The sequence below is a fragment of the Stenella coeruleoalba genome (assembly GCF_951394435.1).
Source record: "Stenella coeruleoalba genome assembly, chromosome: 15".
NCBI classification, from domain to species: Eukaryota; Metazoa; Chordata; class Mammalia; order Artiodactyla; family Delphinidae; genus Stenella; species Stenella coeruleoalba.
The window spans coordinates 40,007,006-40,034,524 of record NC_137161.1 but is presented as its reverse complement, the minus strand read 5'-3'; the positions used below and the strand labels follow the sequence as shown (position 1 = coordinate 40,034,524).

The following is a 27,519-nucleotide window of genomic DNA, read 5'->3' as shown; positions in this document are numbered from 1 at the left end:
ACCATCCAATCACCGAATGTCAGTTGAGCACTAGTTCCAGCCGATGTAGAAGGTTAACCAGGTAAATACAGTAATAGATCTTGTTCAACATGATAATCTTTGAGAACCAGCAAAATGCTGAAGTGTGCTCCTACCCTTAACATTACTACCACCAAATGTTTCAATAGCACCTCAGAGGTTACAAAGTTAATATATAAATTCAACCCTCACAACAACCAAGAAAGATATCTTTTAATATCCATGATTTATAATTGGATATTAAAGAAGAAACTGAAGCATAGAATGTTTTTTAATATGTCTTGCTTAAGACCACACATTTACTACCTTGAGAGTCAAAACAGGGTTTTCGGTCTGAGTCAGTGTCGTTTTGTTTTGTTTTGTTTTTTTAAACACCACAGTGATAATATGAAATCTGACTACTTTCCATGAAAATTTTGGAATCTTCAAATATAGTACTTTAATAATTGTATCATTAAATCTTTGAATGAATGCATATCAAGGGTGAGGAGCCCTGATTCAAGCTTCCATGGTGCCCAGGGGCCCCACCCCCTTTCAGAGCACGCATGTAGCGTCTTTCCATCCTTGATACTGCACTGCAGTGGTGTAGGCAGGAGTGTGTGTGTGTGTGTGTGTGTGTAGGTTGGGGATAGGGGAAGGTGGTGAATAAGTAGAAGTACTCTGTTGATCTCTAAGAGGGCCTCAAAGGTGAATCAGATACTCTGACCCCAAAGAGCTTGGGTCTGTATACAAGGCACTGGAGCGGAAGAATAGATTTCAGTTCGTGGAGGGGAGGAGGAGGGAGCTGGGAAGGACAGTTCACAACAATGGGCCCAGGGGGAAGTCTTGGGGAAATGGAATATAGGAAGTCCAATTTGGCTGGAGCACATGCTGTGTAAAAATAATAGGGAGATAAGGTTGGGAAGAGAGAGGAGGTCTGGGCCCGGCTAAGGAGTTTAGACGTTATTCCATGAGCAGTTGGGAGTCATTGAAAATTTCTGAATGGTTTAACGGTATGATCATAGCTGAGGTGCATATTTCTTATTAGAGTAAACTTTGATGTCAGTTTCCCATGCCCATATCCATCCTATGAACAGCCATATTGGTTCTGCTTGCAGAACATATCCCAGACCCACCCTCTGCTGACCGTCTCCACGGCCACCAGCCTCACCCAAGCCACTGGAGTCTCACAACCAAGCTCTTTTAGTGGCTTCCTGCTTCCACACTTGCCCTGCCCATCTGTTCTGCACAGCAGAGTAACCTCTTACAAACACAAATAAAAACCATCACTGACCTGGTTAAAGCCCTCTGTCATCTTCTCATCACACTTGGAGTAAAATCCAAACTCCTTGCTGGGCCTTCTCTAACCTTATGTGACGTGGCCCTGCTTCCCTCTGAACTCAGATTCTACCCTCCCTCCCCCTCCTTCACTTGGCTTTGCCACTCTAGCCTCCTTTTATTTCCTGAACTTCCAGACTCCTTCCCACCTCTGGGTATCTGCATTTGCTGGTTCATCCGCCTGGAATGTTCCTTCCCTGGATCTTCACATGGTTAGCGCCTTATCAAAGATACCTTCCCCGACCCTTGATATAAAGTATTAGCCCCAGTCACGCCCTATAACACTCGACTGGATTCATTTTCTTCACCGCACTTCCTACTAACTGGGTGGATTTCCTTGTTGATTTGTGACTTTATTACTTGTCTCCCAACCTGCTCAATTCGATGTGAGCAGGTACCTCATTTGTTCACTGCCGTGTCCCCAGTGCCCAACGAGCCCTGGCACATTGTACACATTCATTGGATTAATTTCTCTAAGAGGTGAGTGACTGGATCAGGAAGGAGAGTGCATGGGGGTCCTGTGGGTGGGAATGATGGGGCGGAGGCAGGCACAGGTGCACCCACAGAGAACTGACAGGACTTGATGTGGTTTGAAGAGTTGAGTCATTGGAGAGGGAAGAGGTAGAAGGTTCTGAGCTTGGGTGAGCTGTGAGGACCCCAGGAGAAGTGACCAGATTTGGTGAGAAAGGAGCAATTGTAGAGGTGCCAAGACTTTGAGTGCAGGTGGGGTGGAGCTCTCCAGCAGGCGGTTGGGACGTAAGCTTATCCAGAGTTTCCTGTTCCTGAGAGGCTTTGCTGCAAAGCAGGCAGAACCGTGGGCTTCAAGACACGTGGGGGGAAGCCTTCCTCCTCAGCTGTGGCGTGGCTGTGACTTGTCATTGAACCCCTCTGAACCTCAGGTTCCTCATCTGTAAAGTGATCATTAAATGCCTTCTCGTGGTGGTTCTGAAAATTAAACTACAGAACATGAAAACATGGAACTAGGGCCTGACACAGGGTAGTTTCTCAGTGACTGTTAATTCCCTGTCTCCTTTCCCTCTTGTCTAAGAGGCTGAGGAGTAAATGCTTTACCCTAGTTCCGCAGCATAAATCTGTGTTGCTTTTCTTTACAAAGCAATGTGTGTGTGTGGTTTAAAAAGACAAGCAGTACCCCCAGGCTTACACTGAAAATGAGTAGTTCCCTGTCCCAACCCTCCACAGCCCCCTCATTTTCCTCTCCCTGGAGGCTACTACTTTTAACTCTCTTAGCTATTTTTTCTCAAACTTACATCTATAATTCAATATAACATGCTTATACTACTATTTCTTGATTTTTCAATTTTAAATATTATTTGGATATCAGATTTAGTTGTTATCATCTTCACTCCAGGGAAGGCAAGAACTTAATAGTTCCTTTATACTTCCAACTTCAAACCTACACTCACCCACACAGGCCTTTTCTCCTCTTAATGTATTATATCCCTATTTTTCAGTTCATCGGTATTGCGAGTTTATATTTTTTACTCTAGCTGTTGACATCTGAGCTACGTAGTGGGCTGTGATTCTATTTCATTTCCTGTAGAAATTTTTATTTCTTCTGCAGTTAATATTTGCCTCACTTTTTTTTATACCAATCACTCTTTCATTCTTAGTCTTCCCACAAAATCTGAAACATTTCTTCTCAATAATTTCAAATGCAACATGTATCTTGTATGTTTAATTTTTTCCCCTCCTTGGAAATACCTTTCCAGCTTCCTCTGGCTTTCTGCTGTTTTGGTCTGGGCTTTCCAAGCCTGTGTGTAGCCGTGTGTCACCCAGGAATACTTTTGTCTTGTTTTGGATCCCCTGTTTGCAGCTCTTCTTTTCTTTCTCATTATTTTTGTTGCTCCTTCATTTTGCTGAGGCACATTCATCCTACAGCTTTCTGAGAAAGAGTGCACAGGAGGTGAATTCTTTGAGACTTTGTTGAGCTTTATTCTCCTTTCACGCTTGATGGACATTTTGGCCAAGGGTAGAATTCTAGGTTGGAAATAATTTTCTCTCAGCATTTTGAAGATAATACCTCCTAATCTTCTAGTTCCCAGTGTTGCTGTTGAGAAATCCGATGCCATTATGATCCCCTTGCCTTCCCTGTGATCTTTTTTCCCCATTTGGAAATTTTTAGACCTTTCTCTCTTTCCTCAGTATTTGATATTTCATAGTGATATGTCTTCATGGCACTCTTTTTTTTTTTTCCCCATGTGTTGTGCTGGGAGGTTCATAAGCCTTTTCAGTCTGAACACTCATCCTTCAATTATTGGAATTGCTTTTTAATTATTTTTTGAAATTTCTTCCCTTTCATTTCTTTTATTTTCTCTCTTTGAAATTCCTCTTCAGATATTGGATCTTCTGGCCTGTTCTTCTGATTTAAAATTTTTTTTTTCTCTCATTTCTCATTCTGTCTTTTTTGTGATTCTCTTCTTTTTTCTTCTTCTTTTTCTTTTTTTTTGGCTGCACCATGCAGCTTACAGGATCTTAATTCCCCGATCAGGGATCAAAACCGGCCCTCGCAGTGAAAGGGCTGAATCCTAACCACTGGACCACCAGGGAATCCACCTCCCCATTTTTTTTTTAATTGTTCTTCTGATCAAAGTGTTTGCCTAAGTTTTCCCTCTGTTACCTTTTTGGTTGTTTGCTTTCTGTGTTTCCTGGAGGCCTAATGAAAACAACTAGTGATCCTAGGTTGTCTAAGTACCAAGAAGCTGAACTGAAAACCTTCTGTGTATGAGTCACACTTGTCATCTGGAAGCCCTCCCCACAAGGCAAGGACACGCTATGTTTTTAGGTTCTCTCAAATAGGTCTTTACTCTTGAGCTGGTTGGGACTGAGACTGGAAATACTCTTGAGACTGGAAAGGAATTATCCAGTCTCTTGCTTGGAGGATAACAGCCTACCTTCTTGCATCCTGAGAGCCTGTGAGTGAAGGGAGCTGGTTATTTCACTGTTTAACATAAAGGCTCCCCTTTAGCCCCTGTTTCCAGCATGGAGCCTCCCGTCTGCCCTGGGCTGAGCCTGATGACCCCAAGTCTCAAGTCCCTCTGGTTCAGCATCTCTAGAGAGTAAATGTCCTGCTTTCTCTAGGGTTAGGGAGGAGTAACTTCCTCTCTAGGTAGGAATCTGGGGCTTGAGGTCAGGGGTCGGCAAACTTTTTCTATGAAGGGCCAGAGATTAGATTTTAAACTTTGTGGGCTACACTGTGGTCTCTACCACATATTCTTCTCTTCCTCTTCCTTCTCTTTTTCTCTCTCTTAAAAAAAGAAAGTTTAACATGTAAAATAAACACTCTTCGCTTGCAGACAGCACAAAAACAGGCTGTAGAGCAGGCAGGTCGTAGTTTACCGACCCCTGGTCTAGAGGATCCTTTTGGACACTCTTGACCAACCATCTTTATTCCAGGCCCACCCTGCACCCCTGCCTTCAGAAGAACTTGATGCCTCCAATTTCTGGTCCTTTATTCGGTTTTATGACAAAACTGGATGGCTTCTTACAGGTGTCCCTCGACTCCAACCAGGCTCCCCCCTCCCCCATGGAAACTTAGGTTTCAGCTTTCCCAGGTCCACTAGGTGAGCAACTGCTTGTCCGTCTTCTTTCTGTTTTCTAAAAGGTCAGTTTTTTTCTTGTCTCTCTCTCTGTCCTTATTAGGCCATGCCTTTTTCCCCTTCCCTTTCCCCCAGTTTACTGGGATTTGAGAAAGGAGTGGAGATAAATGCATGTGTTTAATCTACTGAGTTTAACCAGAAGCTCCCCCCAAATCCAATTTGGTTGGTTTTTATTTTTATTACTTTCTTTGATAATGCTTGGGCTCATTTTGCATTTGTTCTCCACGTGCTCACTTGCTATGCCAGATGTTCGAAGAAGATGTCCTTGGGGAGGAAAAATGAGGGGTTTTAAAAAGCAGCGTTCCTGAAATGCTCACAATGGTTTAGTTTGTGTGAGATCTCTGCGAAGCATGGTTGTTTCTAACCACCAGACTCTCATAATAGAAATAAGTTTCACCCTTCTTTGTGTATCCATCAGGAGCATTTTTAAATGTCTGTAATAAAGTCTGTGGCTTATTGTTTAAAGTTGAATTTAAGGTAGTAAATCAAAGCTTTTGGTGGCATGCCTCTGACAGCAGGGAGAGCCTGGTAAGTGATCCCTAAGAGCTGATCAAAGGGAGCTGCTGAGCATTTTTTCCTGTATTTGTGTTTTGGGCCTTTAATCTGGCAGTGTTTCCAATTCCATTCTGAATACGGTCATGCACACTCCACCCCCAGTCATGTCTTCTTGGAGGCGTCTGGCACTGCCTTTGCCTGTTCGGGCACAAGCCTGCCTTTGCTATCCCGCCTGTACAAGGTACGAACAATGGCGAGTGTCAGAAAGTGGGCATCTTTCAAGAGCTTATTCATACCACACGTTTGTTCCAGTAATCAAATGAAAATTGAAAGGGAAAAGAGTAAAATTAACTGAAAATGACCACTAGTCATTTCTGCCTAGGCTCACCTTTCCTGGCCAGCGAAGACGGCGTGCTCGGAGGAGTGATTGTCCTCCGATCCTGCAGATGCTCTGCAGAGCCTAACTCCTCCCCAAATAAGCAGACGCTTCTGGGTAAGTTAGACAAACACATTACGTGGGTGTCTTTCTCTTTCATTTTTTCCAAGAGATGGAAAGATTTATATCCTTAAGTCGATCATTTTAACCTACGGTTGGGCCAGGATGCTCTGTTGATATGTAAACATCTCTATTCCACTGCCCTTTTTGCCTAGGTCAACATCTACAAGGTGAATATTCATTTTGGAGTATATGCTTATAGCATATTTTTCAAATGGACTTAGCACCTAGCACCTTTACTAAAGCCCAATATTAAGACTATCGGACCATGTATTTATCCCCTGCCTTATTTGACAGAGCGTTTGAGATGACCCATAACAATATACACAGTAACACAGAGAGAAGCTTCTTTGTGTTCCCCTCCCCGAAAGGAATCAGAACCATGTGAAGAGCTACTGGCCTAGAAGTCCACCCTGGCTCCATGACTTATTAGCTGTGATGCCTTTGCGCATCCTTCTCACTGTTCTATGCCACTTCCTCATCTGTACGATAAGGATGTCTGCCCTGCCCTTCTTATGGAAGGGTCCCATGAGTATTTTGCAGATTTGCAGATGTCCATCCAGATGTGTGATTTTGTGTCTAGCAAAGCATACCAGTGGGAATGGAGCCCAGCCCACCCTCCCATTTGCCAAGGCACAAACTTGTGGGGCTGCCTCTGCCCATGGGGGTGCCTTTTTCTAATTCATCCATCCAGAGAGGCACACTTTAAAAAATCTGCATAAAGGTGCCACGTAAGCTAGCAGGGAGCCCTATATGTTATTATTTTTTTTTTTAGTTGACTTTTTAATTGAAGTATACACTCAGAAAAAATTGTTAACTACAACTGCGTGGCAAATATTACAAACTGAACCCACCCATGTGACCAGCATCTAGATAAAAAATAGAACTTCACTGCAACTCTAAAAGCTCCCACATAACCCCTCCTAGTCTCTACCCCTTTCAAAGTTAACTACCATGCTGATTTCTAACACCATGATTAGTTCTATTTGATTTTATATTTTGTATAAATGGAATCATAGAATATGTATTCTTGGTGTCTAATGTCTTCAAGGAAATGTTAAACCTGTTAGATTCATCTACGTTACTTGTGACAGTAGTTTGTTCACTTTCATTGCTGTGTAGTATTACATTACGTATGGTTATAGCACTCTGTAGTTATCCATTCTTCTCTACACATTTTTTTTTTTTATATATAAGCACTACAAGTCATTCTCAGGGATGTGGTACTTCAGCTCTTTGTGTAAAATTCCTTTTATCAAGTATAGTTGGTACCTGGTCTGTATTGTATGATTGTTGTGCCTTGTTGTAGTACAAGTCCCTACATACCTTGAGATTTTATAAGTCTGTAAAATAAAAGACTGAGCATTTCTTATGAGAATAAAAATTATTTTTTCTATAAAAGCCTGAAGAACTTTCATAAAATCTCTCCTCTCATTTGTCAAAGAAAAAAAAACAATGCACTTTTATAGGAAATGCGTCTTTCTCCACCTGGACTCTGATCACCAACTTCATTGTTTTTCATACTATATTTTCTTTCTCTTTCCACCCACGACACTTGGTACCCAGGTTGCTCCTGGCAAATGTTTTGTTTGTTTGTTTTTAATGGCCATTGTTTGTTAAACTGAGGCAAGCAGCCATTTGCTTCTTCGGTATCTTAATCATTGTCAAAACCTTTGAATATCTTCCACAGTTAGGTAGCAGGGAGTTTGCTTTTAAAATATGCAGAGGACGTACCTGGGCCTTCCATAAAAACTCAGAATAAGTCTTTAGTACTGGGAGGCAGGGTGGGGGACAGTTATTAAAACTGCTTCATAGACTGTTGCTAGAATAGAGTTTCTGTACTTTACTGAGCCTGGACTCTTGTCCATTCAAGTTAATCCTGAAAATTGTAAGGGTTTTTTTTGGTTGTCCTTTCAATTTTGGTGGTGTAGTATAGAAATGCATATTTTAGGATAAGTCATAGAATTTTAGCTCATATTAAATAGTTTTTATCACCAAGGTAGTAATTTGTAAACTGATCCCTACTCTCTGTCTCAAGGAGAAGAATGAAAACTGTCAATTTATGAAATAAGTGAAATCTTGCCATTTGTTAAAGTTAGCTTGAGGGACTGATGTTTGTGAAGTTTATCTACTAAAACCTGGTGAACTTAGGCTCCTATCAACTTAAAGGTGCTACCGATGACGTGGGGTTTTACATATTTTGCTTTAAGAAAGTTACATATGTTCAGTGGGTGGTGAGAAAGTAAACGTGCTACAGAAAGATAGAAAGAAGATGTGAAAGTCACCTTTGCCATCCAGTTTCCAGAGCTGCCAGCATCTGATTCTGGTTATTCTCATGGGATTCACCTTCACTCTATAGAATGTGCTTATGCTTCTGTTTCTCAATCAGTAACTAGTGACTCCTTCGGGGGAAAAAATTATGAACATAGCTCATACCACTGCCCACCACCTTTCCGCATGACTTTTGTGAGAACTCTAACTTGAAATCGTATATTTATTTTATTTCATCTGTAAGGCACTATTTCTTGATTCATCAGCTTTCTATCATCTCTGCCAACCATCCCTCACCCCTTGGACTATGTAAGTTTCCTTCCTCTTCCTCCCTGACTCCCAACCCTCTCCTCAATCTCTAGGAACCATGCCATTACTGTCATAGATAGTAGTATTTGCATTCGGTCCTACAGGCAGCTTGCCTTCTATGCTCTGATTAGATGTTGATCCCAAATAGTGACAATTAGTACCAGCATTGACAGTATCAAGATTATATAAATATTATTCACTGCAGATTCCAGTAGTGGAAGATTAGACCCATCAGAAGGGAAGTAAGTGTCTGCCATAAGCCTCTGCCTGTAAAAGGAGAATGTTTCAAACATCAAGCTCAAGTGGGTTCTCCTGTGCTTTACCATGTTAATTGCTCCAGATCAGGCTGCAACTTCATTTGCTTCATGTTTGGACCATGACTTCTCATTTATCACTTTATAAAACTCTCATGAAAGTATAACTTCGTAAACTCGTGGCTCCTTAATGTTTGGTAATATCTAGTAACCAGGAGGCTCAGAAATCTTTCTGTCCTACACATCCAAATAAAACAATTCCCCAAATTAAATAATAAAAAAGAACCCACACAAAACACTTAACTGCTGTATATTGTTCGATCACTTTTTTTGTCCCAAGAATAGTATAATCAAAACAAACTCTAACTTGAGCTTTTTCCGTATTCACTCTTTTCTGAAAATCATCAATAGCATTTCCATTACGCCACAAAAGCAGTTTCAATCAGACCCCATTGCTACTTGATGGAGTTTCCAGGAAGCCATTATCCAGCCTCCCCTCTTGACAAATACATCAATTACAAGGGCCCCAGTGGGCCGCTTCTAGAGTGGGATGACTCAACTACATGCCCTTTCAAGGTTTGTCCTTTGTTTACTGATTCATGAATACAGTTGGAGAATCTCAGGTAGAGAGGAACTTTCAAAGTCCTCTTGTGTGACCCCGTTATGTGTGCTCTGTCCATAAATTGTTCGAGAGAGAGATGGAGCTTAATTCCTCTCCACTTGTGACTCTCTTCCAATATGTCAGAGTGACAATGTGTGACTTCTGAGGCGAGGTCAGAAAAGGCAGTGGGCCTTCCTTCTCGCTTTCCTGGTTGGATCACTCACTTCACGAAAGACCAGCTGCCATGTCATAAGGACACTCAAGCAGCACCAGGGAAAGGCCCCTTTGGCAAAAAAACTATGACCGCCGTCCAACAGACAGCGAGGCACTGGGGCTTCCTGCCAACAGTCTGAGCTCCGAGTGAGCCTGCAGATGCCTGAGGCCCTGGGCAGATTTCTAGACTGAAATCTCATGAGATCCAAAAAAAGAACCACCCAACACAGCCACTCCTGAACTCCTCATCCACAGAAACTGAGATAATAAATGTTTATTGTTTTAAACCGCTACATTTTGGGGTAATTTATGTATGCAGCAATAGATAACAAATAAACCTTCTAAATGCTTTCACTGCCAAATGGTCCTCTGGTTTGTCTAAAGAACTACAGTGACAAATCAGGAGCTCTGTTGCATCTTTAGGCAGCTCAGGCTGTCAAGACTTCCGTTTGCATCAGTGATTCCGCTTCTCTGCTTTGGGGTCCTCTTGGACAAATGTGATCGGCACACTTTTACTTTGCAGGCCCCTAATCACTCTTTTCCAGACTGTCTCCTAAGCCTCCCCAACCTCTAGGCTCCCCACCTCTTATCTGTCTCCCACCTCCATCCTGCCACCAGACGTCTCTCCCTCTATCATACATCTGTAGTGGCCCAGAGAACCTGACCACGGGCTCAGAAACAGGGGCAGTCAGGGGAGAAGCAGGCTGCCCTGAAGCAGAAAGGGCCAAAATGAGAAACTGACCGAATTGTGGCTTAGAGAGCCACACCAACCCCAGGATCAGAGGGATGGTGGCCAAAACAAGAGACGCGGAAGTATATGTAACTAGTGTACTACAAGTTTAAGCTAAATGTTGAATAACTTTCTATGTATGCTAAAATAAAGCAAAACATGTATCTCTTACTGTCGCTCCCATGTTCCCTACTTTTAATTCTTTTTTTTTTTTTTTTTTTTTTTTTTGTGGTACACGGGCCTCTCACTGTTGTGGCCTCTCTCGTTGTGGAGCACAGGCTCCAGACGCACAGGCTCAGTGGCCATGGCTCACGGGCCCAGCCGCTCTGCGGTATGTGGGATCTTCCCGGACCGGGGCACGAACCCGCCTCCCCTGCATCGGCAGGCGGACTCTCAACCACTGCGCCACCGGGGAAGCCCCCTACTTTTAATTCTTCAATGAGGAAACACACACACGGTCACACTCACTCCTACCTCTGCTGGACATTTCCCTAGAAGATAGATGGGAAATGCCCAAATCACTTGCTGGGAAAAGCCCTCCCTGATCTGGCTCCAGAACATGCTTTCAGTGTCATTTCCTACTAGTCCTCCTTTTCCTCCACTCATCTCCGATGACCCGAGTTCTGGCAACTCCAGATTGCTTGGTCTTCTTCCAAAGGGTCATGTTTTTCCCCCAGTAACTTTCACATGCTATTATTACCTGTGCTTGGAAAGCTCTGAGCTAATTACATTCCTTCTTTAAGGCCCAGGACAGATAGGAATTTCCTCAGAATCCTTTGGAAGCCCTTTCCCCAGGTGATTTGTTCCTTCCTTGTGCTCTTTTTGCAACATATAATTTCTGTCCTTTGTAACAGTCACCATGACATCCTAGACATGTATTAAAATGTCTGCCCCTCCCTCTAGGCCAGCACTTCTTAACCTTTTTTTTGGAACTCAGTTATTTGAAAGGAATAGATCACAGGTCCTGGAGCCCCAGTGACTCACATGGAGGGTACAGGGGTTGGAAATATCTTAAAGAAGATTCCTCTGTCTCTGAGCATCACACCACCAGATTGTGAATCACTGGAATGTAAAGACTGGGTCATATCCAGCTTTATATGTGCCCTCCATTGTAGGCTCCCAGGAATTATTGGAGGAATAAATTAAGTGCCACATGGAATTTCTTTCGTGATTATTTAGCAGATATTTTTAAAGAAATTGACCACTATTCCAGAAAAGTGAAATGTCACATAAAATATCCTCACATGCTCTTAACAAACAAACAGTATGGGTCGGAAATGTTGGATAATGACGAGTGTCGGGGAACAAGAAGATTTGGAGACAGTTTAAACGGATCCCAGAAGACAGCCTTTGCAAACAGCCTTGTAAAAGGACAATTTGGATGAGAATGTGTTTGCAACACCCATCCCACCAACTCCCACCCCCCAGATCATGAGATGCTGGCAAAGCCCAGCCTACAAATCACTGCTTTAACACAAAGCAAATGCTTGTTCCTGGAATGAAACAGCTGAAAATCATTAATTTTCTCTCTGCTTTTAGAGAAAGAAAACAATATATTTTTACCTGCTAAAGTACAATTACATGTTTTCCAGGCCTCTTACAGAAGTGCTTTATTGAGGCTGCTGTATATAGTATGGTTAATAATTGTGTAAACAAAGGCATATCAAGCCTTCCAGTGGAAAAAATTAATTCTTTTCCATTTTAAGCTTATGAGTCAATACAAGTAATTAGAATATATGCAAATATATGGCATGAACAACCAATCTCACTATATGGGTGCATTTTTTCCCTTGTAGCCTGCCCTCACTGTGCTGATGGGAAGCCTGACAGACCCTGTAAAGTTCAGAGGTTCCTACCTTAGAGTGGTTAATAGGAAGCAGTGAGTATGAGGATCAGTGCTAAATAGACTCCATATATTTAATGAAAATCTTAAGCAATTCAAGATAGGAGGCATAGGGGCTAGTAAGGGTGAAGATGCTGTATGTTCGGCCAGCGGCCTTTTGCGCCAAGCCTGTCTGTGTTGCAGGCCTTCTTGCTAAATAGATTGAAGGCCCACAGTTCAGCTCGAGCTTGGTCATCTGATGACCACACGTGATAATTGTTACTTTCCCATCAAGTCACCCTCACCTCACTCAGGGAGTAACTTCAGGTTCTTTGCTGCCCAGAAATATGTTCATGGTGCTGATAATTAAGTTTTGTACATGATATTGTTTCTACTGTCCAGCTACTCCTTTTTATCCCTGGGTTTTCATCTTTATTGTGAAATGTCTCATGTATTTTTAAAAGAATGTAATAAATGTGTAAGTTATAAAGGATAATAGTGAAACAAACACCTGTGGACCTGCCACCCAGCTTAAGAAGTTGCCCATTACCCATATCTCTGAAGCCCCCATGTGGGCCTGTCTGAACTTTATGTAAATGTTGTAGCAGGTGATTTCTTCTGTGAGAATTTTTGCAGTTTCTTAACATGATTACCTGAAAGGATAATGAGTCCCGTTATCATTTTAGACTTAGCTCGATCAAATCAACTGTTCTTCAGTTACCAATGAGAACTGAAATGTGGCATTCTCCTCCCTTCTTTTCAGATCAGGCAAAGTTCTTTATCCAGTATTCTTCTTGTCACTGTTACGAAAACTTGCCATGATTTAAAAATAAAAATTGTTAGATTGAATTGATGCTTCCTGGAACATTAAAAAGATAAAAGGTCATTTTACTGTAAGTTAAAATTCCAAACCGCCTTTTGATTTTACTGGCATTAAAATTTTGGTGAGCACATATAAACACATGTACTTCAAAGGAGCTTCGTTCTCAGGGCCCAGCAATATCCCTTATTTCCATTTCATGGCACATGCCACCACGAGTACTTATGACTAGGCATTCTGCTGGGCTTACACGATCATAAAAATAACCCTCAAAGAGAAGGCAAATTAGTTATTAGACTGGTAGTGGGAAAAGAGGTACTTACGGTTGGTTATTGATGTTAATACCTTGTCTTAAAAACATAACTAAAGCTTTGTTCTGTTAGAGGGCCCAGTGTCATGGTTGGAAGCTTATTTCTTTAGCACCCCAGCAATGCTTTGGGATTGTTACATCTTCACTGTAGTCTTAAGAGATAGGCTGGCATTTTGGTTCTTATTTAAGGATCCGATGGAAAGAAGCGAATTAAGTAACATTCTTAGATGCAAAGTGAATAAGGCAGACATGATATTTAAACTTTTCAACAACTGAGTTGCATTAACCTATTGAGGTGGTGCTCTGAGATTTATATTTTTCAGAACTGGTTTTCATTTTTAAAATACAAAGATGTTGATTACAAAAAGCTATCATTTGCTTTGTTTGCTTTATAACAGAACGTTTCTTCTGTTAAATATTACTAATACACTTTAAGAAGATTGGAAATAAATGTTCATCTGTAATTTTTTTCTCCATCATGAGAACTATACTTCTAGCTATAATCTAACCATATAGTGTCTTTTTGGGTTTTTTTGGCCATAAAGCTTTCCATCTGAAATAAAGAATACAAAGATTTATGAACAGAATTCTAGTGATTATGTAATTCTTATTACTATGGTTCTCCTAAAACTCTCAGAAAAACATTTTGACAAATTTTATAGTCAGTTTTCATCTGCTCAAAATGTAAGTAGATCACCTTAGTATGAAACAAATCCTAAAAAAATATTTGTTGAATGAATGAAATCATGTTTCAGTATAACTTGTTTCACTGAATGCTTTTGTCTTCAGCAGAGAACTTCCAAGTCCCAGCCATTGGCCACTTATTTCATCAGTTTCTAATACAATAAAATGATAAAATAGGAAGAGAATTGAAATGTCCTTTGGGGCTTGTTTTACTCTTTGACCCACATCCCTCTCTTCCTTTTTCAGTCAACATCTTTCTTTAGTCTTGAACAAATGGAGTGAGCCTTGGAAAGAGGGAATAATTATTTTCTTGGCTTAGCGTAAGTGGAGTTCTTTAGAACTCCATCCCCATAGCTCCCCAGACAGTTCAGTGGTGAAAGTTTTTCAGGGCAGCAAGCCAACTCAGAGCTACTTCATGGCCATAATGGGACATGCATTATATGAATCTTAAGGATTCCATGTCAGGACAGTAAAGCATCCTTGAATGAACCCCCTACTGGGTTATAAAGAACCTCACCACCCTGGGGGAAATCTGCAGAGACAAGAAGAAATTGTTCTATTTACAGTTCCTCTTCCTTCCCATTTAAAAAATGAATTTATCTTTATTTAATAAGGAGTAACTTAAACACTATGCAAAATGTCCTAGGGTAAGCCATTTGACCTAGGGCTAAGGAGTGGCAGCTGACTTGGCAACTGCCCAGCCCAAGACTGTTCTGATTTTAGAGTTTTGTTTTCCTTGCAAGAAAGTCTGGGATATGAAGCCAGGCAGAGAGGTTTGAAGTGGGTGTGGGAGCCAGTGCAGCTGGGGGTTGTTAACAACAATTGGAGAACAACTTTTTTTTTTTCTTTCTTTTTTTTTTAAATGGTGGCTGAGGGCTTCTCTCTGGTCAAAAAAAAAAGAGAATCTGAATAGAAAAAGCTTGCTTTGCAACTCTGGTAAAGAAATTTTGTTTGACTTAATTTAAACAGGATGACATGTGACTCAAAATGTCTCAGGCAGTGGGGGGACCCTAGACTGAAGTGGGGCTGCTCTCGGACATTATACCCCTAGGTGAATTCATTTGTTCCAAAACATTAAATACAACTTTCCAGACAGGCTGGCCTCTAAGATTATGTACAAATCCATTCCAACTGTCCCTATAAGACCATTAACTTGCCAGTCTTGAGGAACACACGTACAGCACATCCACACCTAATCTGTTCTCTGGCACAGGATCAGTAGTGTTGACGGTTTTTCACATCGTGCTTGTGTGTTGGGACATGATGTGAAGTCACTTGGTGGAGAAGAACCCTGCCAGATCCCTGTGTCCATCTTTCATATGTTAAACCCATAGCTTTAGGTGTTCTTAATGTTTTCTGATGGAGGTCTTTTCATGATCTGGACATCTCCAGTAGCCTCACCATCCCTGGGCTTTGGCTTTCTAAAAAACAAAAGCCCTTTTCAAATCAGTAGTTGAGGTGTAAACAGTCACCAGCCACTACCAAAGGAGCGTGGTCATTACCGAGAGGCCAGGCCTTCTCTAAATGGAAATCAGCTTGAGCTTGACCACACCAAACACTATTTCAGACAGCACATTCACAGGCTCAGACGTGCCACGCCAGGCCACTCATAAACCCTGCACGTTGCTTGAGTTCATGGTCCCCTACATGTAATAATAACACAAGGAAAAATTCTGGTACTATGATATAGCATCTGCCCAGTTTGTTTGTATTATTATTAGAATCATTTTTAAAATACTGTTCCATAAAATTCAATTTTTTAGTGTAGGAGACAATTTTAGATTTAAAATTAAGAAATAAATTATAGACTTCTAGATATCACTGATGGTGAGAAATGCTACTTTTGTACTGAGTAGCGTTTAACATTTTAGCTTTTCTTCTATATAATTGTATTTGAGCAAACTTTGTACTACTCTTGACTAGGTTTTAATTATAAATTGGCTTAATTAAACAATTTTGAGAGATCTTTGTGACAGAAGCTTTACCCTTGAGACAAATAAATGTTTTCTCATTTTTAAAAACTTATGATGGTTTCGGCATTTTTTATTTCAAATGGAAATAAGTATTTGCTTTATTTTGTTTGTTTTGATTGCTCTTTGAACATAGCAGGTTTTGTTCTATATATATGTGGCCAGTATAAATTTAAGTAGGGGTTTATTCATGCCCCTTCATAAGATTTGTTCATGTTTTGGGTAGTCACAAGACATGAAACAATTTGAAAGCATCCAATCAGTTTCACATCATCATAAAGCATTTTCATGAAGGGCAATTAAAACTATATGGTAACATGTCATTACGTCACATTTCAGTGTATTTCAGAATGTCATAATCTAAACAGGGAAGAAATTAATTCTTCATAGATAAATTAGATTAACAAGGTAATTGAGATTCCTAGGTGTATTTTTTTAAAAATAGGACATAATTGAAAACAGGGCAAAATTCAAAAGTTTCAGAAGGGATGTATGGTGAAAAGTAGGTTGCCCCCTTCTCAGCTTCGTTAATCACGAGTTCCCTGTCTAGCGATAACTGCTGTTGCTGCTTCCCAAGATTTTTTTCCAGAGACATCTCATGTATTTACAAGCATTGTCATCCATGGTGCCCTTTTATTTTCTTTCACAAAAACGGCAGCACCATCTTTATATGTCTTTCTCCACATGTACTTTTCTTCTAGATAAACGATATATTTTGCAGATTAGTGTTTTTTCCAACTGTAGCATGTCACATTAATGAGGTCTAATTTAGTGAGTCACGAGCAGAACCTTTTAATTGCAGTGCATAGAATATAAAGAACCCATGTACTAAGTGACAGTGTGTGGCGCTTTTTTTGTTTTGTTTTGGTTTTACTGTGGTTCATGGCAAAAAGTTTGAAAAAACACTTAGTGTGGATGGTTGCATATGATCCATGTAGAACTTTCTCTTTGTTCTTAATTACTTGAATAGTATTCCATTGTATAGGGTACCATTGTTCTTCGTATATGCTCCCACCAAAAGGCAACCATGCTATTTCCAGTTTCTTCCTAATTACAACTACTTCAGTGAATCTCTGTGTAAAGATGTTATTTTGTACATGTAAAGGCATATCTGTAGACTAAATACCTAAAAGTAGAATTGCTAGGTCAAAGGGTATGTCATTTTGAGAAAAAGAGTCTGTCCTCATTATTTGCAGATTCATATTTGTGAATTTTCTTACTTTCTGAAATTTACTAGTAATTGAAAGATCAATACTCCCGGCACTTTCCCAGGTCATTTGTGGGCATGGACAGAGTGGGGAAAAATTTGAGCTGGAAAAGTAGCAAAACTTACGGATTCATGAGATGACAACTGATAAAAAGAGCATGAGGGACAGCATTACTGTAAGGCTGAAAGCCAAAGAAATTCATGGGCAGGTCATCCAGGGTCAGGAAAATGTTAAGCTCTTCTTGGCTAGTGTATTATTATAAGGAAATACTGCATAAAATTAATTAGTTATGAAAACATATATTAAATAAGATGTCTTTAATCAGAAACACACATAAAATAAGTTTACTTATCGATTGAAAATGCTGGGACCAGAGGCTTGCAGGAAACTAACCCTGTATTTCCCTTGGGAGCAGTGGCTCAGTATTTGCTAATTCAGTGTTTATGGTGAATTTATGGAACATAACTACTGCAAATTATAAGAATGTATTTCCATATGGTCATACTCACACCATTATTACATGAGAGTGCTCCTTCCTCTACCCCCAGGTAACATAATGCTGTTTTGACCTTTTGGTGTCTGATAACCTGAATGTTGAATCTCTTGTAGTTTTAATTTTCATTTCTTTTAGTAGGAGAAATGTAGAACGTATTTTCACATTTTAGAGTGATTCATATTCCCTTTTGTTCATATCCTTTTGCTTTCTCTTTGGATGTTTGTCTTTTCCTTATTGATTTGTAGCAGATCTTTATATACTAAGAAAATTAGTCCTTTTTCTGTAATATGAATTGCAAATGTTTCCCCCAGCTTGTCACTCATCTCTTGACTTTTTTCCCATAGGGCAAAAGGTAATACTGTAAACATTTTTAATTTAGTCAAATGTATTATCTTGTTATAGTTTTAAAAGCTTACTTTAAGAGATATTTAAGAGTTCTGTTTGTGTTCGATGCTGTATGATTCTAAATCCTTTTCAAGCTGAGTAGATTTCAGAGTGAGAAAGCAATGGAGAATCACAGGTTTTAGAATCTAGAAGTCCAGTCTGAGTCCTAGGTTCTGCACTTGCTCAGATGGCCTCAGCCATGTTACCTCCCTTCTCTGAGCCCCAGGTTCCCCATCTAGGCTTTGCCGAGGTCCACTATGAAAGGCAGTGCCTGGCGGATGATAGATTCTCAATGTTAGTTCCTCTCCTGCCTCCCTGAAGTCCTCCACCAAGAAATAATTTGATAAGTTATTCATTAATAATTTATTAAATTATTGAGTTGACATACACTAAAAGAAATAAAATAAGATTTCTTTTCAAAAGCATTTTATAATTTAAATTTTAGACAATCCTGCTGAGTTTCTGAAGTCTGAACCTGAATGAGTGACTGATTTGAATTGTTGGTATTAAAAATACACATGAAAAGCTGCTCAACATCACTAATTATTAGAGAAATGCAAATCAAAACTACAATGAGGTATCACCTCACACCAGTTAGAATGGGCATCATCAGAAAATCTACAAACAACAAATGGTGGAGAGTGTGTGGAGAAAAGGGAACCCTCTTGCACTGTTGGTGGGAATGTAAATTGATACAGCCACTATGGAGAACAGTATGGAGGTTCCTTAAAAAACTAAAAATGGAATTACCATATGACCCAGCAATTCCACTACTGGGCATATACCCAGAGAAAACCATAGTTCAAAAAAGATACATGCACCCCAATGTTCATTTCAGCGCTGTTTACAATGGCCAGGTCATGGAAGCAACCTAAATGCCCATCGATAGTAGAATGGATAAAGAAGATGTGGTACATATATACAGTGGAATATTACTCAGCCATAAAAAGGAACGAAATTGGGTCATTTGTAGAGACGTGGATGGATCTAGAGACTGTCATACAGAGTGATGTAAGTCAGAAAGAGAAAAACAAATATCGTATATTAATGCATATATGTGGAACCTAGAAAAATGGTACAGATGAACTGGTTTGCAGGGCAGAAATAGAGACACATGTAGAGAACAAACATATGGACACCAAGGGGGGAAAGTGGCCGGGGTGGTGGTGGTGGTGTGATGAATTGGGAGATTAGGATTGACATGTATACACTAATATGTATAAAATGGATAACTAATAAGAACCTGCTGTATATAAAAAAAATAAAATTCAAAAATTCAAAAAAAAATAATGCATCAGTACCATGCACCTCCTTTGTTTGTTTGTAAAAAGAGTGAATGAAGACTGAATTTCTAGACATTGAGTTACTTTCTTTAAGAACTCCTAAATTCTGTATCTAGAAACTTTATTGAAAACCTTTCAATAAAAAAATATTTAATGTGGTCAATCAGCACACCCAGTTTATTCTGTTTTGTAAGTCTAAATTTTTCACGTGTTACATTTCCTTAAAGCAGGCTCTATTTTTAGAGAGAATAATGCAGTTTGAAATTGTCAGAATTGTGTCTTAAAAAAATAATGTGCAGTGTTTTTATCCTTCCCTTTCATGATTAGATTGACTATATATTTCCGTGTATTTTTCTTGGCTAATTCATGAGCAGTTACCACCTTAATGCTTGGGGAATAAGGAGAGATCACAATGTTAGAAATTCCTGAACTTTGTATTTAACTACAACAGCATTGTCACTACTCGAGAAATTCAGTAAGGCTTGAGTGCCTTTGCTCTATTAGGCAATTCAGAATATCCCAGACCTTGCTCTGGACTTCAAGGTTTTTGAAGTTCAAAGCAGATGTGTTAGGAAGAAAAAACATCTGGCAAAGAGAACTTGCTTCATTGCGTGACACTGTTTTCCTGCACTCATCAGCGGAGCGTCTGTGGAGCAGGTTGGCAGGTTTGAGAATTAATTAATGATGAGGGAATGAGCCACTCTGAGGAACTCAGTGTCGCCCCTTCTGCTTCTTTCTTCCCCATGTGTCTGGCAAAGCCTTCAGAGTCTAGGACCAGAGTCTAGCTGAGCCACAGTTGTGTCTCAACTCACACACTTGTCTTCAGGCTTAATTAGCTCGGAGACGTAAACAGATGGATGGCCCGGGACCCAGAGGGTTGGTGTTGAGCAAGGCAGTTTTATTATTGGGGACTTTTGAAATTTTTGTGAAGTGCATCAAAACTTTAAAAATGCCTTTAAAAAAACTTAGAATTTTGGAAGTAAGTACTTGAAGGTGACAAAGCTTTGTGTGTATCTCAGTATTTTTCTTTCTGTAACTTTTAATTTAGATATAATTTCAAACTTACAGAGAAGTTTCGAGAACAGTACAAGGGACACCTGTGATTTCTTTACCCAGATTCACTCATTTTCATTTCCTCCATTTGGTTTTCCATCTCCACTTCCTCCTTCCTTCCCTCTTCCCTTTACACACACACACACACACACACACACACACACACACACACTTAAACATGTACATTTTTTTTCTGAATGACTTGAGAGCAAGGTGGAGAGATCCGGTGTCTTTACTCTTAATACTTCAGTGCTTATTTCTTAAGAACAAGGTTGTTCTTCTAAATAATCACAGTATAGTTGTCAAAATCACAGAATTTAATATTGATGCCACACTGTTAACCTAATCCATAGTCCATTTTCAAACTCCATTAGTTGTGTCCCTTCAAGCACCGCCTGTCCCCGTCCAGGCTCCATCCCAGGAGGACACATTGCCTTTAGTTGTCATGTTGCCTTTGTCTTCTTTCTTTATTTTTTTGGCCACACCACGCAGCTTGTGGGGTCTTAGTTCCCCGACCAGGGATTGAACCCAGGCCCTTGGCAGTGAAACCACTGGACTGCCAGGGAAGTCCCTGGGATGCCTTTAAATGGGAACAGTTTCTCAACTTTCTTTGTATTTTTTGACTTTGATATTTTTTGAAGAGTTCAAGCCAGTTATTTAGTAGTGTTCCTATATCAGATTTGTGTGGTGTTTCCTCATGCAATTCTGGTTCTGCATTTTTGGCAAGAACACCGCAGAAGTGGCAGTGAGTCTCAGGGGGCACATTGTGTTGATTTGTCCCTTAATTGGTGATGTTGGCTTCCATCATTGGATTAAAGTGGAGTCCATGGGTTTCTCCACAGTGAACTTATACTTTGCCCCTTTATACTTCATAAGAATTTTGTGGAGAGATCACACTGAGATTATGTAAATAGCCTGTTCCTCTTTAGATTCTCCTAATTTTAGGAAGTGTGATGGCTTTCTATTCTGTATTTATTAGTTGGCATTCTGCTACAAGGAATTGCTTTCTCTTCTCCCCCATTTTATTTATTCCTTTATGTGTTTGCATTAGTATGGGCTCGTTGGTTTTAATTTTGTTCAGTGGTGTTAATTCTTTACTGTCATTATTTATTTTGATACTTAGATTGACTCAGATATGGTCAGTGTGAGTTCCTGCAGGCTGACCCTGGGTCCTTTTGATAAGTCCTCCTCATTCTTTGAGCACTTCCTTATTTTCTGGCATAAAAAGATGTTCCAGATTCATTTAATATTTTCTCTGCCCCAGCCTTGGAATCAACATTTCTCCAAGGAATCCTGGTTCCTTTTCATGGAGAATGGTATTTGAAAACCTAGACCCTGGGGTGTGTGTGTGTGTGTGTGTGTGTGTGTGTGTGTGTGTGTGTGTGTTTTAAAGGAAACTACGTTATAGGATATTATATTTACTAAATCATTGTGTACTGTATGTATGAGTGTGTGTGCATGCATGTGTGTTGTTTAATGTTACAAGTTTCAAACAGAAGAGCATTTATTTTACATGTAATACTCATAAGTTTTGACAAGTAAGAAATACATTTTTCATTTCACAGTAAACGGTATTACATGGTTCTGAGTACTAAATCATCCTGACATTTATGAAGGCGCGAATGGAAAGTAGGGAGCCCGAGTGTGTTAAATATAAAGCTATCTTTAACTGTTGTATTAAAAAGCAGAGATTTATTTTCCATCTGTGATCTGAATGTGCCTATTTGTGTTCTCTTCCATGGCAGTGGAATTTCTGTGGAGCCACACGACGGAGAGCATGTGTGTTGGATATATGTCAGCCCAGGATGGGAAGGCCAAGGTAAGTGGGAAAACGGGTGCATAATTGGAAAACCTTGCAGCCACTGTGTGAACCTCTAACCGGCCAAGTGGACACAATGGAATTTTTTCAGCCTCTCTGGGCGGTAGCTCTGTGATCTTTATGAGAATCTGATAAAGAACAATTAACGGTCCCAAAGAAAACTAGCAGATCTTTCTTGCTTTTGATGATGGAGCAGGGGAGATTAGGACAAACCTTTTATTTTTTTTTAATAATCTTGTTCTTCTTCATCCACTGTGAATAATTGGAAAAGAAGAAACTGGGGATTCGGAAGAGAAAATGGGTGTACCGCTTATGGCTGGCAGGGCTGGGTGATTTTGCAAGGAGGATGGGAATAGCTAAAGGGGAACGAGGCAAAGTTAGCTGAGCACTTGGACCACACCCTGCGTGTGTGAGGGCAGAGATGCCCAGCGTCCTTGCAAGGACTACCTGGCTCGTGCTCTGGTGTGGTCTGACACAGCATCCTCATGGCAGAGTCAAAGGTCTATGCCCCGTGTGCCACGCATCCCAGGCCCTCATCCCTCAGTGAGTCACAACATTCACAGAGAATGTCCACGCAGCGTCCCTTGAGTCGCTGGGCTTCCCTGCACTCAAGAGGGGTGAGCCTGGGAGTCAGAAACATTATTTGTGGATTCATTTTATACTGGCCTCATGTTCTTCTTGTTCATAAAATTTTTAGGAACAGCTGTGGCATATGATGTTTACTTGGCATTAAAGTACCTCAATTACAAAGCTGTAAAGCCTCTCTTTCAAAGGACATGATTTATTTTACCCATTTGGAAATGCAAGTAAGGAAACTTCTGATATACACTGTCTGATAGAGATGGGATCTTAACAAATTGAGGCTACAAGTAAGAAAGGGTAACTTCTTGCTTATTGGTCATATAACACCCATCCACGCTGGCCTCTGAATATTACCCAGCAAGGTAGTAGCATCACAGGGCTTTGTGAGGACAGCGTACGAGAGCTTTGTTCCATAGTACATAGAGAAAAGAATTATAATGGCTCATTTAAAAAAGGTGATTTAGAGCAACAGCCAGCTCTACCCACCACCAGTCCCTCCCATCAGTAAACTTCCACAATCCTCTTAGATAGCCTCATCCACCAGAGGGCAGACAGCAGAAGCAAGAAGACCTACAGTCCTTCAGCCTGTGGAACAAAAACCACATTCACAGAAAGATAGACAAGATGAAAAGGCAGAGGGCTATGTACCAGATGAAGGAACAAGGTAAAACCCCAGAAAAAAAAACTAAATGAAGTGGAGCTAGGCAACCTTCCAGAAAAAGAATGCAGAATAATGATACTGAAGATGATCCAGGACCTCGGAAAAACAATGGAGGCAAAGATCGAGAAGATGCAAGAAATGTTTAACAAAGATCTAGAAGAATTAAAGAACAAACAAACAGAGATGAACAGTACAATCACTGAAATGAAAACTACACTAGAAGGAATCAATATCAGAATAACTGAGGCAGAAGAACGGATAAGTGACCTGGAAGACAGAATGCTGGAATTCACTGCTGTGGAACAGAATAAAGAAAAAAGAATGAAAAGAAATGAAGACAGCCTAAGAGACCTCTGGGACAACATTAAACGCAACAACATTCGCATTATAGGGGTTCCGGAAGGAGAGGAGAGAGAGACAGGACCCGAGAAAATATTTGAAGAGATTATAGTCGAAAACTTCCCTAACATGGGAAAGGAAATAGCCACCCAAGTCCAGGAAGCGCAGAGAGTCCCATGCAGGATAAACCCAAGAGGAAACATACCAAGACACATAGTAATCAAATTGAAAAAAATTAAAGACACAGAAAAATTATTGAAAGCAGCAAGGGAAAAATGACAAATAACATACAAGGAAACTCCCATAAGGTTAACAGCTGATTTCTCAGCAGAAACTCTACAAGCCAGAAGGGAGTGGCATGATATACCTAAACTGATGAAAGGGAAGAAGCTAGAACCAAGATTACTCTACCTGGCAAGCATCTCATTCAGATTTGATGGAGAAATCAAAAGCTTTACAGACAGGCCAAAGCTAAGAGAATTCAGCACCACCAAACCAGCTGTACAACAAATGCTAAAGGAACTTCTCTAAGTGGGAAACACAAGAGAAGAAAAGGACCTGTTTTTGTTTTCACAAAAACAAAGTGAAAACAATTAAGAAAATGGTAATAGGAACATACATATTGATAATTACCTTATACGTGAATGGATTAAATGCTCCAACCAAAAGACACAGGCTCGCTGAATGAATACAAAAACAAGACCCATATATATGCTGTCTACAAGAGACCCACTTCAGACCTAGGGACACATACAGACTGAAAGTGAGGGGATGGAAAAAGATATTTCATGCAAATGGAAATCAAAAGAAAGCTGGCGCAGCAGTATTCATATCTGATAAAATAAACTTTAAAATAAAGAATGTTCCAAGAGACAAGGAAGCACACTACATAATGATCAAGGGATCAATCCAAGAAGAAGATATAACAATTATAAATATATATGCACCCAACATAGGAGCACCTCAATACATAAGGCAACTGGTAACAGATATAAAAGAGGAAATTGACAGTAACACAATAATAGTGTGGGACTCTAACACCTCACTTACACCAATGGACACATCATCCAAACAAAGTTAATAAGGAGACACAAGCTTTAAATGACACAATCGACCAGATAGATTTAATTGATATTTATAGGACATTCCATCCGAAAACAGCAGATTACACTTTCTTCTCAAGTGCACATGGAACATTCTCCAGGATAGATCACATCTTGGGTCACATATCAAGCCTCAGTAAATTTAAGAAAATAGAAATCATATCAAGCATCTTTTCTGACCACAACTCTATGAGATTAGAAATCTATTACAGGGAAGAAAACGTAAAAAACACAAACACATGGAGGCTAAACAATACGTTATTAAATAACCAAGAGATCACTGAAGAAATCAAAGAGGAAATCAGAAAATACCTAGAGACAAATGACAATGAAAACATGATGATGCAAAACCTATGGGGTGCAGCAAAAGCAGTTCTAAGAGGGAAGTTTATAGCAATACAAGCCTACCTCAAGAAGCAAGAAAAATCTCAAACAATCTAACCTTACACCTAAAGGAACTGGACAAAGAAGAACAAACAAAACCCAAAGTTAGCAGAAGGAAAGAAATCATAATGATCAGAGCAGAAATAAATGAAATAAAGAAAACAATAGCAAAGATCCATAAAACTAAAAGCTGGTTTTTTGAGAAGATACACAAAATTGATAAACCATTAGCCAGACTCATCAAGAAAAAGCAAGAGAGGACTCAAATCAATAAAATTAGAAATGAAGAAGGAGAAGTTACAACAGAACTGCAGAAATACAAAGCATCCTAAGAGACTACTACAAGCACCTCTATACCAATAAAATGGACAAACTGGAAGAAATGGACAAATTCTTAGAAAGGTATAACCTTCCAAGACTGAACCAGGAAGAAATACAAAATATGAACAGACCAATCACAAGTAATAAAATTGAAACTGTGATTAAAAATCTTCCAACAGACAAAAGTCCAGGACCAGATGGCTTCACAGGTGAATTCTATCAAACATTTAGAGAAGAGCTAACACCCATCCTTCTCAAACTCTTCCAGAAAACTGCAGAGGAAGGAACACTCTCAAACTCATTCTATGAGGCCACCATCACCCTGATACCAAAACCAGACAACGATACTACAAAAAAGGAAAAGTACAGACTAATATCACTGATGAATATAGATGGAAAAATCCTCAACAAAATACTAGCAAACAGAATCCAACAACACATTAAAAGGATCATACACCATGATCAAGTGGGATTTACCCCAGGGATGCAAGGATTCTTCAATATATGCAAATCAATCAATGTGATACACCATATTGAGAAACTGAAGAATAAAAATCATATGATCATCTCAAGAGATGCAGAAAAAGCTTTTGACAAAATTCAACAGCCATTTATGATAAAACCTCTCCAGAAATTGGGCATAGAGGGAACCTACCTCAACATAACAAAGGCCATATACAACAAACCCACAGCAAACATCATTCTCAATGGTGAAAAACTGAAACTATTTCCTCTAACATCAGGAACAAGACCAGGATGTCCACTCTCACCACTGTTATTCAACATTATTTTGGAAGTCCTAGCCACGGCAATCAGAGAAGAAAAAGAAATAAAGGAATACAAATTGGAAAAAAAGAAGTAAAACTGTCACTGTTTGCAGATGACATGATACTGTACATAGAGAATCCTAAAGATGCCACCAGAAAACTACTAGAGCTAAGCAATGAATTTAGTAAAGTTGCAGGATACAAAATTAATGCACAGAAATCTCTTGCATTCCTATACACTAATGATGAAAAATCTGAAAGGGAATTTAAGGAAACACTCCCATTTACTACTGCAACAAAAAGAATAAAATACCTAGGAATAAACCTACCTAAGGAGACAAAAGACCTGTATGCAGAAAACTGTAAGACACTGATGAAAGAAATTAAGAGTGACATAAACAGATGGAGAGCTATACCATGTTCTTGGATAGGAAGAATCAATATTGTGAAAATGACTATACTACCCAAAGCCATGTACAGATTCAATGCAATCCCTATCAAATTAGCAACTGCATTTTTTACAGAACTAGAACAAAAAATCTTAAAATTTGTGTGGAGACACAAAAGACCCCAAATAGCCACAGGAGTCTTGAGGGAAAAAAACGGAGCTTGAGGAATTAGACTCCCTGACTTCAGAGTATACTACAAAGCTACAGTAATCAAGACGATATGGTACTGGCACTAAAAGAGAAATATAGATCAATGGAACAAGATAGAAAGCCCAGAAACAAACCCTTGCACCTATGGTCAACTAATCTATGACAAAGGAGGCAAGGATATACAATGGAGAAAAGACAGTCTCTTCAATAAGTGGTGCTGGGAATACTGGAAAAGCTACATGTAAAAGAATGAAATTAGAGTACTCCCTAACACCATACACAAAAATAAAGTGAAAATGGCTTAGAGACCTAAATGTGAGACCAGACACTATAAAACTCTTAGAGGAAAACATAGGAAGAACACTCTTTGACATAAACCACAGCAAGATATTTTTTGATCTACCTCGTAGAGTAATGGAAATAAAAACAAAAATAAACAAATGGGACCTATTGAAACTTAAAAGCTTTTGCACAGCAGAGGAAATCATAAACAAGATGAAAAGGCAACCCTTAGAACGGGAGAAAATATTTGCAAAAGAATCAATGGACAAAGGATTAATATCCAAGATATATAAACAGCTCATGCAGCTCAA

At 39.7% G+C, this 27,519-nt stretch overlaps 1 protein-coding gene across 9 annotated transcripts in view; it reads left to right on the top strand.

Annotated features, from left to right (window-relative positions):
* The window catches only part of TASP1 (taspase 1), a 244,122-nt gene that overhangs the window by 181,241 nt on the left and 35,362 nt on the right, over positions 1–27,519 (top strand). For all 9 annotated transcript variants that reach the window (XR_013831564.1, XM_079944648.1, XM_079944647.1 and 6 more), the window contains 2 exons: positions 5,830–5,940; positions 22,097–22,170. Coding sequence is in view for 8 of the 9 variants with exons in the window: in XM_079944648.1 (XP_079800774.1) it covers positions 5,830–5,940; positions 22,097–22,170 (185 nt within the window). In the remaining variant the exon portion in view is untranslated. Of the gene's footprint in view, positions 1–5,829; positions 5,941–22,096; positions 22,171–27,519 lie in introns of those variants that run through there.